At 32.3% G+C, this 14,067-nt stretch overlaps 2 protein-coding genes across 6 annotated transcripts; both read right to left on the bottom strand.

Moving 5' to 3' along the window:
* Nucleotides 1-1,338: 1,338 nt before the first annotated feature.
* On the bottom strand, nucleotides 1,339-4,249 carry LOC109796088 (cationic peroxidase 1). 2 transcript variants are annotated; one of them, XM_083071260.1, is made up of 5 exons: nucleotides 4,186-4,249; nucleotides 3,912-4,060; nucleotides 3,115-3,306; nucleotides 2,382-2,547; nucleotides 1,339-2,063 (listed from the first exon to the last, which is right to left on the bottom strand). In XM_083071260.1, exons 1-5 carry the CDS (start codon nucleotides 4,232-4,234, stop codon nucleotides 1,678-1,680), a joined length of 942 nt encoding a protein of 313 aa, XP_082927386.1. In that variant the 5' UTR covers nucleotides 4,235-4,249; the 3' UTR covers nucleotides 1,339-1,677. The 2 variants fall into 2 exon arrangements, with proteins under 2 accessions (XP_082927386.1, XP_020211307.1); XM_020355718.3 differs by having other exon boundaries at nucleotides 3,912-4,219.
* Nucleotides 4,250-6,033: 1,784 nt separating this feature from the next.
* Nucleotides 6,034-13,794, bottom strand: LOC145955891 (uncharacterized). Of its 4 annotated transcripts, none has more exons than XM_083071262.1 (8): nucleotides 13,653-13,794; nucleotides 12,944-13,131; nucleotides 12,362-12,419; nucleotides 11,746-11,856; nucleotides 10,892-10,949; nucleotides 10,566-10,662; nucleotides 9,228-9,320; nucleotides 6,034-6,411 (listed from the first exon to the last, which is right to left on the bottom strand). In XM_083071262.1, the coding sequence occupies exons 4-8, from the start codon at nucleotides 11,822-11,824 to the stop codon at nucleotides 6,358-6,360; spliced, it is 381 nt and encodes a 126-aa protein (XP_082927388.1). In that variant the 5' UTR covers nucleotides 11,825-11,856; nucleotides 12,362-12,419; nucleotides 12,944-13,131; nucleotides 13,653-13,794; the 3' UTR covers nucleotides 6,034-6,357. The 4 variants fall into 4 exon arrangements, with proteins under 4 accessions (XP_082927388.1, XP_082927389.1, XP_082927391.1 ...); XM_083071265.1 differs by having other exon boundaries at nucleotides 6,356-6,411; nucleotides 9,228-9,361; XM_083071263.1 differs by lacking the exon at nucleotides 10,566-10,662 and having other exon boundaries at nucleotides 9,228-9,390.
* Nucleotides 13,795-14,067: the final 273 nt, after the last annotated feature.

Genomic DNA, 14,067 nt, shown 5'->3' with positions numbered 1-14,067 from the left:
ATATATATATATTATATTTAAAATTAGTATACATTAATATTTTAAAACATCTAGAGGCTGTTGTGATACATAGATATGAATCATATGATTTACGACTCTTTTAGCTCCAACCTCAAATACATTGTTTGCTTGCATGCATCTCAATTTAATTCCTAAAAGATGTATTGATCAATGGATTAAGGAATAAAAATAATCATTAATTACCTTTAATCTCAGATTCTTTAGAACGTGGGACTTTCTTAATGCACCAAAACGATCCTAATAATAAATTAATTACAAAATTTTGTTGCCTCACTAACCCGGCTGCAAAACTCGCTAAGTTATAATAATTTTGATATTGTGCATGATTAATTAACTCCAGAACGACTAACAAAATCTAACACAATTAGTAAATAGTTGAGATCTCTAATCATTTTGACAGAGATTTGTGTTGGGATTCATCCCAAGTCCCACATCTGTAAAATGAAGGAACATTGACTAGTTTATAAGGGTGTCCACCATTCCATATAGTGTGAGGCCTTTTGGGAAGGAGCCCAAAAACAAAACCGTGCGGGCCTAGCCCAAAGCGGACAATATCATACTATGGTGTTCCAACAGGTGGACTATCGGACCCAACAAGTGGTATCAGAACCAACGGTTCGGCTGGGTTTGATGCGGGAAGACCCTCAGTGCCTTGCAATGGAGATCCGAACTTGGTGCCTTGTGTCGAAAGTCTTCTTGATAGGAGGCAGATTTTGTTATCTCTTTACTAATATCTACATCTAAAAAAGAATTAATCATTGACTATCAATTAGGATATATCATTGATAATACAGATATTTCTTTTAAGAATTCTAATTAGTAAAGATGATTATAATGACCTTATTATTATTATTATTATTATTTTTACAGATATTGTTCTAGAGGTCAGTCGAACTTAATTATATCCAACCTTTTTTTTTTCTTTTTAAAGATATATATAGTTAGTATGATTTTATCTAGAGAACATCCTAAACTTGACAAGGATTTTACATTCAATACAAAATACTTGACACATAAGCAATAATAACAATGAGCATGTGTGACATAAGTTTTGTGACAAATTTTTTCACTTAAATGACTCTATATAAAGAGAACTTCTAAACTACGAGAAACATTCACTCACATTATTACTACATACAAGTCATATGCTGACTTAAGCGTTGAAGTCAGTATAAGTGTCACAACCGGTGCTTGATATCTGTGTCACAAAATCGTTACATTATCATCGAAAATTTAATTCTTCGTTCTACTTCACAACAAATTTTTTCTTTCGAAAATGATTTTGCTCGAATTATACACTAAATGTGATACTTTGGATTATAGTGATGAAACACGCTACATTTATCACATTGGATTATAATGATGAAACATGCTACATTTACACCAAGAATTAAAATGGACCATAGAAGCACTTCTCTCTGCTCGTTTTATGGACGAATAATATCACTCTTTATTCAAAGTACCCAATTGATAAAATTTAGTGAAAACTACAAGAGTTAACCGACTACCACACCTTACAATTCAAATTCTTCGATCATTATGACTTAGGTCAAGACAAGACACATCAAGAAAAAACATAACACATAAAGATTGAGACTGGATGAGCATGCTTTAATCAGCTTTGCTCAACCAATTCTCATTGACTTTTCTCCGTTTTCAGTTCACTGAACGGCAGTTAGTACGAATTTGGCCACTGCTCCCTGTTAAAGGGCTAAGGTTTCCCATTTTGACCATGGCACTAGCAAAGTCTGCATAGAAAGTTGAAGAACTGGTGCTATAGGTAGTGACCTGAGAATCTGTGGAACCACCACTGAAGAGTTGCTGATCAGAATGCAGAAGCCCTTTATTGTTCACTAGATTCTTGAAATAAGCATTGTCAAATAACACATTGGTGGTGACATCAAGTGGGGAGAGGTTGCTGTCACCATCAGTGCTTGGACAGTTTGACTTCACTGATGTCGCAAAATCTGAATCAATGTTTGTTTCATTGTAAATTCTACCCCGGAAGAACTGGCATTTGGCTTGCCCTGTTGTATGTGCTCCTATATATACATGGACACAAATTTTAGGATAAGAAAAAAAAATCATTAGGTTTGCAATAGATACATGTGATATATATTGACATGTAATAGAGTATCAACAAATTGGTACTCTATTACTTAAGAGTTAAATAGATTTTTTTTATCAGTAAAATTACAGTAACAACTACGAAGTTCGAAATTAAAATCTTATAGATATTACTTAAATCTCACACGATTATGTGAATCTTAGTAGTTCTTTTTTAGGGGTAATGATGTGGGACAATAAAAGTGTTTGGGAAATGGAATTTATTTTTCTTATAAATTGTGCTCGTAATTTACCTGAGAGGACTACCATCTCTTGGGCGGTAAACCCCTTATTTGAAAAAGATGTTATGAGATCACTCAGATCCATTAGAGGTGATGGGATATCATTAGTGGCAGCATCTTTACTTGCAGTGGTTGAATCTCTTCTGCCTAAGCCAACAGTCCATGATGGACCACCCAACTGAGATAATCAAAATGCCAGTTAGTTAATATTTTAAATTAAGATCAGGTTTAATATTTATGTTCAGTGAATTGTAAAACAAAATACAACACTTTAAATTAATCAGAAATCGTTATATGTATTTTTAAAATAATTATTATAAAAATTAATAACCATTCCATTCATATTATTGGACAACAGAATATAAAATAGCCTTTTACACTAGTATAATTATGAGTGTACAAACTATTTTCTCTTAAATTAATCATATCTAAAAATTTCAGCTGGATATGAATTTTTTTTATCAAAAATTCAAAAATGCATGGATTAATATAACGTTCCTATTATACACATATATTTGAGTGAGACTGATAATATATACATTGCCACATGTAGAATATTATAGAATTTCTTGTTTATTTATCCTGCTTTCTATGTGTTCATATTGATTATTGTATACAATCACTAAGAATGGTTAGCGGGAACTGAAGTAGATATATGAAAACTTAGATTAGTTTAGATACTCGCTATCATGGTTGTAATCATCCTATGATAAAAAAAATTTATTATTGTATTAAATTAACTTACTGCCACGACAGAATCTCGAGCAGCAACAGCTAAGATATCAGCACAGGAAACAGTTCCAGGGCAAGCAGTCTCCAACTGACTTTTGATGTCGTCAATTACATCAAAACCCCTCAAAGAATTCACATTTGCACCAGCTGACTTCTCTCCCGTGAAGCTCGATGTGTCATCCAATAGAACTGATGCATCACATCCCTGCAAGAATGTATCACAACATGATTAGTGAAAACAATATGTGGATGCATGGAAACTCATACTAGCTAGCTAATAGCTACATTATATATTCTTAAGAGTTTATTTAGATAGAAGTTTAGAAGAATTTTTGTAAATTTCTCTATTAAAAATAAAGTGTTTTTTTTTTGGATAAAGAAACTATTAAAACTTCATCAAATGAAGCTTGTATCGAAACAGCCTTAAAAGTCCAAGACTTGAAGAAATGTCTCGGCCATCTAAAGTTGAAAAATATATCAAACATGTTTGAGATTCATTTTGACTCCTACACACGTATAACAAAAGTAATACATTTAAAATCATTTTTGTTAGTTATTTTATCAGTATATTCTGTAAGTCACATATACTAATATACATGCATGCTCAAGCAAGGTGAAATATGCATTCATGCATGTGTCAAATGGTCTATTTGAATATAAATTAGAATTGTTTTTGAGAGTTTTTTTTTTATTAAAAATAGAGAATATTTTTTAGTAAAGACACACTCAAAAATGTTTCTAAATTTGTATTCAAACAAGTTGAGAAAGTGAAAATGGTGAAGGAAAAGAGAGAGAGGAGAAAGAACATGCATTAACAAAGCAATCATGGAAATGAAGACGGAGCAAGGAGGCTCCCATGCGATGCTCATTGGCAACTGCACTTTTTACTGCAGATTTTATGGTGGAGAGGGCATTGGGGCATGTTTTTCCATAGAAACCTGAAGATAGCTGAGCAGAGGCTACAGCAAGTAGAGAAAACAAAATAGAGAAGCAAAATACGTTATAACGCGAATGGAAAGCCATTGTTCAAATTCACTAGTACTAGCACTTAATGAGAAGTAGCTAGGTCAAGTTCAAATTGCACTTGTGTGGTTGAGTAGAACACTGCTCGAGCTTAATTTATAGCAAGGCATGCGCGCTCCAATTTGGACCTTATGCGATCTGGTTGTGATCAACTTTAATTTGGTCAAAATAAAACAGAAAATAAAACACTACTATGAATGAGTTATTGGGTTCCAACCAAAGTCTCCCATTTTGTTAATGCATGCATGGTAGTTGCTTATATTATTTAGATTACTTGTGTATTAAAATTAAAGGTAATGTTCAAAGTAATTGGGGGGAAATAGATTTCTTAATGCAGTCGATAGACTTGGAATATTTTATTGTTTGAGAAATGTTCGTTGCACTTAATTATAGGCCTATTAATAATAAACAGTTATGTAAATTTGAATATCACGTACAACATTTTGTATTTTAAAAATAGATAAAGAGATACCGTGTATAATGTACAGTATGGCTGATATACACCAAATATATTCCCCTTATGAGAAAAATCGTTTATGGATTCTTTTTATTTGAATTAGCCAAAATTTTTAATTTAGATATGTTAAATATGTAGACATATGCATAGTTTTAAGTATTATTGGAACACAACATGTATTTTTTTCAAATTGTAATTATAGTAACATCTATTTGATTAAATTAGTTAAGATTGAATTGCAAGGTTGTTTAATATAACAGAATCTCTATAAACTCCTCAATAAATATCATACAATCAGAATCATGAATATATATGTTCAAACAAATTAAATGAACAATGCATATATTTGCATCGATCACTATATCTTTAAATTTAAAAATGAGTCATTAATTACAATATATAATTATCACAATGTAGTACATAAATAATAACTATCCTAACTATGTTAAAATATGAAAAAAGAAACTAAGCTAAGAAAAGGAAAGTTAGCCTAGAGACCATTTTCAATCATTTCTTGCACGGAAGTCATGGATGCGGAAGAGAGCGCGTAAATATTAAGTTTTTGACCTTTTTTAATGATATCAACTTGCCTATTTATAAAAGGATGGGAAGAATAGTTAGATTCATTGTGTCACGCATAATTGCTCCACTACTTGTGATATGTGTAACTTCTTTCAACCGCTCTTAACTAGTTTTTGGAAACCGTTTTTTAACTATCAAATAGTCTTATCTTAGGAGCCTACAATCATCATTTTAGAGAGGTAGTTATTATGCACATATTCTTCATAACCCATATCCACTCTGTGATTGCATCATATATATAGGTAACCCCTGGAACTGTTTGTAACCACCTTGTAATTGCTCATTCGAGTTACATAGTTTTTTTTTTTTTTCGAGATTGTAGGGTATACATGATATTTTAGCCACTCCTCATTCTATTATGCGTATACCCTATTTATCTTTTGCTTGTTTTCTTTTGGTCCTCGAACATACTTCTAAATATATAGAATTCTCTTAACACCCACATATTCATGCAAGTTTTGTCCTAAAACTTGAACTTGGCTAATAAGAAAATATATTTTTGCACAAGTGTGATAACTTTTTGTTTGTTCCTTTAATTTTGGAGGAAAATTTTTAAAATGTGTATACGAAAAAGAAGAAAAAAAATATAAATAAATTATATATATATATATATATATATAATATTAATTAAGTACGTGAATGCTTGTGTGATAAAAACAAAAACTATACTTCTTTAATTAATTAAGCACATCGATATCATTTTCGTTCTTCGTGCCATTAGCTACCATTAATTTACTATTGGTGGCGGGTTTCTGTAATGTTAGTGTTGTAAGCCTTTGAAAACGAATTTAAAAGATGGATACTCTCAGTATTCCAAATAAAATGTCTCATTTTCAATATTAAGGTGTGGAAATGCAGGGCTGTAAGCTATGAAAAATAAAATACTGTTTTTAAATTAAATTTGCTTCAATGCTTTGACTTGTGCAGTTGCTTAAAGCCAAAGTCTAATAACTAATTAATTAATTTTGTTCATCTTGATCAGAAGATAACCTAATCTTCAACAAAATAGTCATAAAAGGTAGCTACCACATCTTATATACGTATAACACTTCTAGTCTTCTACTATAAAAATTAAAGTAGTAATGATATATTTATTCACGAATAATAGAAAAATAAATACAAGAGCTGACGTAGTGCTTTCATTCATAAACTATTGCCCATTTGGAATGTGAACATGCGATTAAAGGAATCCAGTTAGTCAACAAAGCTATTTTCAGAACTTGGAAACCATTCTGCCAATCTGCCAAACTTCAGAACATTCCACATGTATGATAATATTAATTTTATATATGCACGATAATATTAATAATAATACCAAAAGTAAACGTAATATACCAAAAAGGGTCCAAAAGGTTCATATTTGAAGCTGGTTTGTGAGAGGACCCAAGCAAATGGAAGAATATATATTTAGCACTATACGTATATTAATTGACTTTTCATGTGTCACTAGCATATTCAATGCATGCATGTCTCGTGTGAGGTCCACCATTTATCCTTTGTGTCTCATTTGATTAAAGATGGAATATTGGTTTCTACTTTCCCCATTCATTTGAATTTGCAAAGGAAGCAGTCGAAATGGGAAAATAAGGTGCAAGACAACTTACCTACGTACCGTTGCCCAACATCCCACTAAACTCATGGGTTGAGACCTTTCTTTTGGGTTTTTAAAAGAATAGTGTGATAGACGGACAGAACTATTTGACAACCTCGTTTTTGGTTATAAAAGAATAGTGTGATATATAGATGGACAGTACTATTTGACAAACTTTTTTTTTTAATTGAGAAAACCTCAAGTTTAGTATTTATTAGAGATAAGACAATGAAAAAAATATAAATGAAAGCATCTTTAAATTATGATCCGTTTTTTAGGATTAAATTAGATTCAAATATACATTTTAAGATTAGTAAAGATCACATGTATCTTTTACTAAAAAAAAAAAAATCATGTTAACATTAGATATGACTATCATAAGTGATAAAGTTATCCCTTCAAGCATTTAATATGGACCGAAAATTTTACAAACACTATTAATTTTTTTTTCTTTTGTTTTTCTTCTTATTGCATCATATTACATGTTATATATGTTAATTTCTCTATTTTTCTCTATCCGTGTGTTAGTTGTATATACCATGAAGTTGGTTAATGCAATATTTTCCTTTTCAGAATGCATATATGCAAGTATACAAAATGAGTTACTATAGTTATATCATTCCTTAACTAATACACTAGTTTTTTTTTTTTTTAAGTTGACACACTAGTGTAGCTAGGGCTTTCTATGTTAAGTGTTTGGGACATTCTATATCAACTCTAAATGCAATATAGAAAATTGACTTTCTATATCGAATAGTCAATGTCCGTCATAGTATGAATATCAAATGTGATATTTTAATCATATTAACACTTACATTTTATGTCAGGTGTGACCAAACATGACATAGAAAGTACACATTTTATATTAATGGGTGTGATTTTACCTGTCATACAATGTGCACCTTTTATGATGGATATGGTTAAACCTTGTTATCTCCTTTGGCAAGTGTACCAAATCATATAAGTAATTCAATGAAAGTATGAGTATCGTCTCCCAAGGAATTTGCGCAACACTTTACAATTTCACTTGTTATACTAACTAAGCTACCTAAAAGCAATTAAAATCTGATTTTTTGTAGTAAATAATGTAAGCAAACAAGGTGAATGTTATAAGAATTATTTTTGGTATTTTTGTAAATACTTAGGGTGCAAAACTTGATTCTAAAGCAATATTAAGAAATGTTGGGGTTTGACTTCACTAAACCTTCTTCTCATGGTTATCACTGGACTCACAATAGTTATCATTCAGAATTTATCAATCACTCTAAAAAATAATCAACCCTAATCTCTTACAAGTTGGCATCTAAGTTGCTAACTTAAACTATCAATCTCTTGCATAGTTTAACCAAGAAACCAACTTTATATTTAAAAACCAGAGTTTAAGAAAGACTAATGTCATTTACTCTATCTCTAGCAACACTACTAGAAAAATTAAAATTAGAGAGGGAACAAATCCGTCACTAATTTTGATAAAATCCGTCACAAATCAATTAGTGACGGAATTTGTGACGGAAATGATTCCGTCACAAAATTTGGCGTCACAAAATATTTAGTGACGGATTATTTTTTCCGTCACAATTAGTGACGGAATTAAGGCATCACAAACAGTATAATTTCCGTCACTAATTTCTAATAATAAATGTTTAGAAATTAATAAAAATCCGTCGCAATTTGTGAGGGATTAAATCCGTCACAAACTGTGATGACTTTAATTAAGTAGAATCCGTCACAATTTGCAAGGGATTTAATCCCTCGCAGTTTCTGAGGGATTAAATCCCTCACAAATTGTGAGGGATTAAATCCATCACAATTTGCGACGGATTTTATCCGTCACTAACTGGGATGAATCCCTTACTAACTGTTGATGACTAAATTTCAGGGAACCATTTGTTTTTAAGAGTCTGGTAATCGATTACCTATACATGTAATCGATTACCAGACAATGAAAATCATATGTTCGAAATTTACTTATTAAAAGGTTCTCTGGTAATCGATTACCCATTTATTGTAATCGATTACCAGAGCCTATTATTGAAACAATTTCAATCAAAACAAAAATATCAAGTCTTTTTTATGAAAATGCATGATATCATTTAAAATGAAGATAAAAGAACAATACAGACATCAAGAAGAGTTCCCAAGATTAATGATGTGCTTAATCGGCAAGACAACACATGAAAAATAATGAATGACCTCTATCAGTGTAACTATGACAATAAAGCTTCATTGGAGTATATCCATAGCCATGATACTTTTCATCATTTAGAGATCAAAATCCACAAGGCACACATTTAGGCAAAGAAACCCCTTCAAACAATACACATGAAGCAACCTAATTTTACTAAGCTAGATTGCTTATATAGTGATGACCTTATACCTATCTACCAAACATACAATTAATAGAGGCAACATGTTCCAAATCAAATCATACAAAAATTCAAATACAGGGGAAAAAATTCTTAAAATTGATTACCTTTTTTCCCGGCCTAACAAGCATCAAGGCCACCTCAGCAGCAGTATTTGCAGTAGCAATAACATCAGTTGCCCTTCCTGTGACAGGACCTTCCTGAAGAACATGAGTGTAAGCCACAGCCGCGATGAAACCATCTATATGACAAGCCAAATCACTACAAAGTCTAAGAATAACAAAAAATATTGGTCAATATTCGATGATATAGCTATATTTCTATAAGCTTAAAAATAAATCCAAATACAATTAACGAGAATTTGGTTATCACTTATTCACTTTCTTTTTAGGTAATTAGTTGTCACTTCTTAAACTACACCCATGTTGTGCATTGTTGTGAAGCTTTAAATAGCTGATCTTGAGTTGGGATAAAAGTGGAGGTTATGTTAGGCACTCAAATTCTAACATAAAACATTGTTGAATCTTTTTGACATGCACAAACATGTGATTGTTTAATGGTTAATGCTGGATAATTTGGTAGAGGTTTAAGAAAGGCTAGATGAATGAAGGAGAATCACTTTGATCTCTATTTAGAGGAATGAAGAAGACATACAGAACTATACCAACTACAAAATGGTAAAGCTCATCATAGCCACACTATGAGCATATGGGAGAGAGTAGTTGATCAAAGATCAAGACAAGATTCATTCAGTAGAGAACCAATTTGGTTTTATTACTAGGAGGTCAACCATGGAAATAAATCAACAATATATCTTTTGCAAGGTTGATGGAGAAATGTAAAAGGAAATGAAAAGATCTACACAAGGTTTTCATCAAGCTGGAAAAGAGAGTATGCTAGACTGACTAGATAAGATTTGAAGAAGGCATTTAAAAAGAAAGGTGTTCATTTGAATGAATTTTTGCTGCCAAGAAGGGTGACGAGTCAGGGAAGTGCGTTTGATTTGGATTATCTTATTTGTGTTTAGAAAAACTTATAATCAAAATGCCGCAGAGAGAAGCTATCTTTATATAAAAGTGATGTAGCTTACTCCAACATACAAAAACAGCCTCTTATACAATTGAGAGCCAAGCAATTTTAGCAAAGGGTGTATTATAAACCAAAACAATCTGTTAGTTCTGTAGAGATTCAAGGAAAAAATATACTGAAACTGACCAAATTAAATAGTCAAAAAGGAGGGAAACCTCAAGGGAAGACAAGGAACATAATCAAGCTTGTTCATACCCAATATTGTACTACATTAACCCCTCATCCATGATCATTATAGATGTTCATTATTCAAGGAATTTCTTTATATTACAAAAAAATTGCTCCAGAGAAAAAGAAAAAATACCACGCATATTTACAGAAAAAGAGAATGATCCTTTAAAGTTTAAACAAATTACCAGTGTTTCCTTTGAGTAGTAGTTAATTTGAGGTAAAGCCAATACAGTTGTTGCAAACCAATTTGTAACCTTATCAACAGTAAGCTCACCAACAAACCTAACACGGAAAATAATGTATAGTAATTCCATGCAGTAGATTTTTTTTTTTAAACCATGCAGAAGAATATGACTTATGCAAGTAGACTCACTAAACACATGATATAATAATTTGTATGACCTAATTTAATTTAAATGTGAATTACCCTCTGTTAATAAAGTAAAAAAGGAATTACAAAATTTGAATTATCTATTCTCAAATCAACCCTTGGTTTTATAATAAAACTCACCTATTAATACATTTAGTAGCTCGACATTCAGCAGGAATGGCAACAAGAGATGGAATTCCTGAATTAATATTTTCAATAGGTCAAGACAAGGCACATGTGATCCTTATCACCTAAAATCTGAAACATTCATCTACCATTTATGACACAAAACAGCCATTTGTAATTGTAAGTCAAGTAGAATTACTGGAAATTTTATAAAACTTTTACCCCTTTTCGGATATTGAATTTCAGTTATAAGTAACACTCACTAACACACACACACACACACACACACACACTTATTGAGCTCTGCTGGTGGGTGTAACGGAAAATTGAAAATGATTTAACTTCTCACCACCCCTACATTCTAACAAATTTTTGCTCAAATAGAAGGTCAATCAGGTAAATTCAAATCTTTAACAAATCAAAAATTTGATTTTCACCTCTATCAAATTCCCAATTCCTCTATTGAAAATATTCTCAGCAGCAAATGAAACACTCAATTTGTAGCATAGAAGGAAAAATCAATAACAAATCAGTTTTATACAAGTATACCTAGATATATGCAACATATCTGCTATAAGGAAAAGCTCAGGAGTCCCTAACACAAGTATGTATAGACAAAAAAACATACTCAGAATTAACAGCATACCTGCAACTAGTCTGATTTGGGTAAAACACACAATCTTTACAATGAATTTACAAAGTATAATTGTAAGTTTTGCAAAGAATGTTCCTTGTTGGACCATTGTTAAAAAATATAACAGGAGGTAAAAAAGAAACTATTTAAACATGGGAATAGTTTTTGACACAGATCCTGTAAGATGAACAGAAACAAAAAGACAAATAAAAATTTGTTTGTATTCAGCACATACCATTTCTAAAAAATGGCTTGCCTATTGATCTTCTATCAGCAAGGAATATGGCAAGCTCCTTCTCACCAAGCTCCACCATACCAATGTTTGCAACCGGATCCAACAAAGAAGCTAAAAACAGAAGAATAATAAGAATAATCTTATCCTTAAACTAGTGACCAATATAACACTCTGCTTGGATATCAATTAGCTTCAGTCCATGGAAAATATATAGAACAGCTACAAAAATTTAATTTTGTACAAGAAAGGAAATACTGCCCAAAAAAACTAGTACCTAGCCTTTTCTTTTGTCCACAGAAAACTTCCAAGAGAAAGAGAGATACAGAAACAGAGATAAGGAGGGGGGAGAAGAAGCATTGATTACACCCAAAACTACAAAAATTATCCCCTTATCATAAAACAAGCTTTCAAATTTCTCATATTAGCTTTCATCTACTTGGTGAGAAGGGAATTCTCTCCCTTTTCTAGCAATACCATTTTAAAACCTAAAGATTAACTCAAGAAAATTAAATGCTATTATTAACCATAAAAGGATAACATTATCTCTATATTCCACAGTTACATATCATGTGCATAAAAAAAAAATTATGCCAGGAGTTCAGTTCAAATAACATACCAATCTTATTCCATGACTCAGAAAATTGAGCACAACGTTCGCTCCCTGATGAATACAACTGATACAAATACATTCAGCATGTACTTCAAGTTAATACTTTTAAAGCATAAAAATAAAATAGATAAAGATAATAGAATCAAGCAAAAATAGTCAGTACAGTAGGTTTATTAAACATATATGCTTTAGTATGAGATTTTAGTGTGGGGTTTATAAGGCCTTGGGTTCTCCAAACTACAATGGCTAGCTTTTGTGGAGTAGTTCTCCCAAGGTTATTGTCAATATCAATATCCATATATTGTCATACATCCCAGTTAACATCAACTAAATGTTTCATTTTCTAGTTTTTTTTGTTCTCCCTCAATATCTAAAACTATATAATTTCAACAATGATCAAGACAGCATTAACGAGTTGAGGCAATATTTCTTTAGACAATTTTAGAGCAAAAATCTTGGATGATTGCAATACTTCCATTGAATTGAAGTAGCTCAATCAATAAAAGATATTAATATTTCTCAAATAAAATATGCACTTGATGTTTTGGAAAAATGAAACTGCAAATTAAACTAAGTGCTTGGACTTACCGATCTTGTTCATGCACCAGAGTCTCCATTAATTTAGTACAATCCAATATATCTCCAATGCTTTGAAAAGAAAATCTCATCCAACCTGTACAGGGCGATCACCAAGTATTACTCTGCAACCATACTTGATGGCTTCTTCATATCCCACACGAAACAGAGCCAGGAAGGACCTCAAGCTTACTAGCAATCTGTCAGAATTTTAAGAAAGAAAAAGGAAGGTATAAGATAAGTATAGCATTAATAAATAAGAAAACGAAAAATATTAATAATTGAAAATCAAATAAGGATGATACATATGATTCTCAAAAAGAAAAATAAGGATTAAAAATTGTAAGTAGATAAAACAATACGTGAATTTGAGAAAAACAATTAAAAAAAGTAATTTTGGATAAAAGAAGTATCAACAACAACATATATTTTTCTACATGATTGTTTAAAATTAATGAAAAACTTTTAGGTGAAAGAAAGCATGTTAAAAAGAAGTAGGTTAATTATGTGTGGATAAAAAGGAATTTATAAAAGAGGAAATTGTTTGATTAGTAAAGGATAGTGGGATCCCATCCCATGAAACAACATAGTGGGTTTGAAGGAAAAGGAAGAGAAGGAGAATAAGGAGAAAGGCGAAGGGTAAAAATGCGAAGAAGAAAAGGCATTAGAATTTAAGCAGCGAATGAAAGAAAAGAAGCAACTCTAGTTTAGTTTCCCATACCAGAGCAGACCAGACCAGACCAACGCACCCTCTTCTCTTCTCATTCCCTACAACGCCGTTTACCAACTAAGCTGGAGGGAATGGCCACCGCACCGGCGCCTCCTCCGGTCAAGTCGCAACCGCTCCACAACTTCTCCCTCCCCTTCTTGAAATGGGGCGGCACCGCCAAGAACCACACTAGTGCCGCCCACCACCACCGCTGCCGCCGCCCTCCCGATCACGCCTCCGAGCCTGACTCCGACCCCGACTCCCTCTCCCGCCCCCACCGCCTCGGATCCAGGACCGCCCGCAACCGCTTCGCCCTCCCCCTCAACCCTCACCACCACCACCACCACCACGCCGCCGCCATCTGGAAGGAAAGGAATCCGCTCCAATCTGCAAAAGAAGGATCTGAGTGAAGGAAGAAGAAGGCGCA

This window comes from Cajanus cajan, chromosome 3 (assembly GCF_000230855.2).
Source record: "Cajanus cajan strain Asha chromosome 3, NIPB_CcT2T_4, whole genome shotgun sequence".
Taxonomy (NCBI): domain Eukaryota; kingdom Viridiplantae; phylum Streptophyta; class Magnoliopsida; order Fabales; family Fabaceae; genus Cajanus; species Cajanus cajan.
This window is presented reverse-complemented; position numbering and strand designations above follow the sequence as displayed.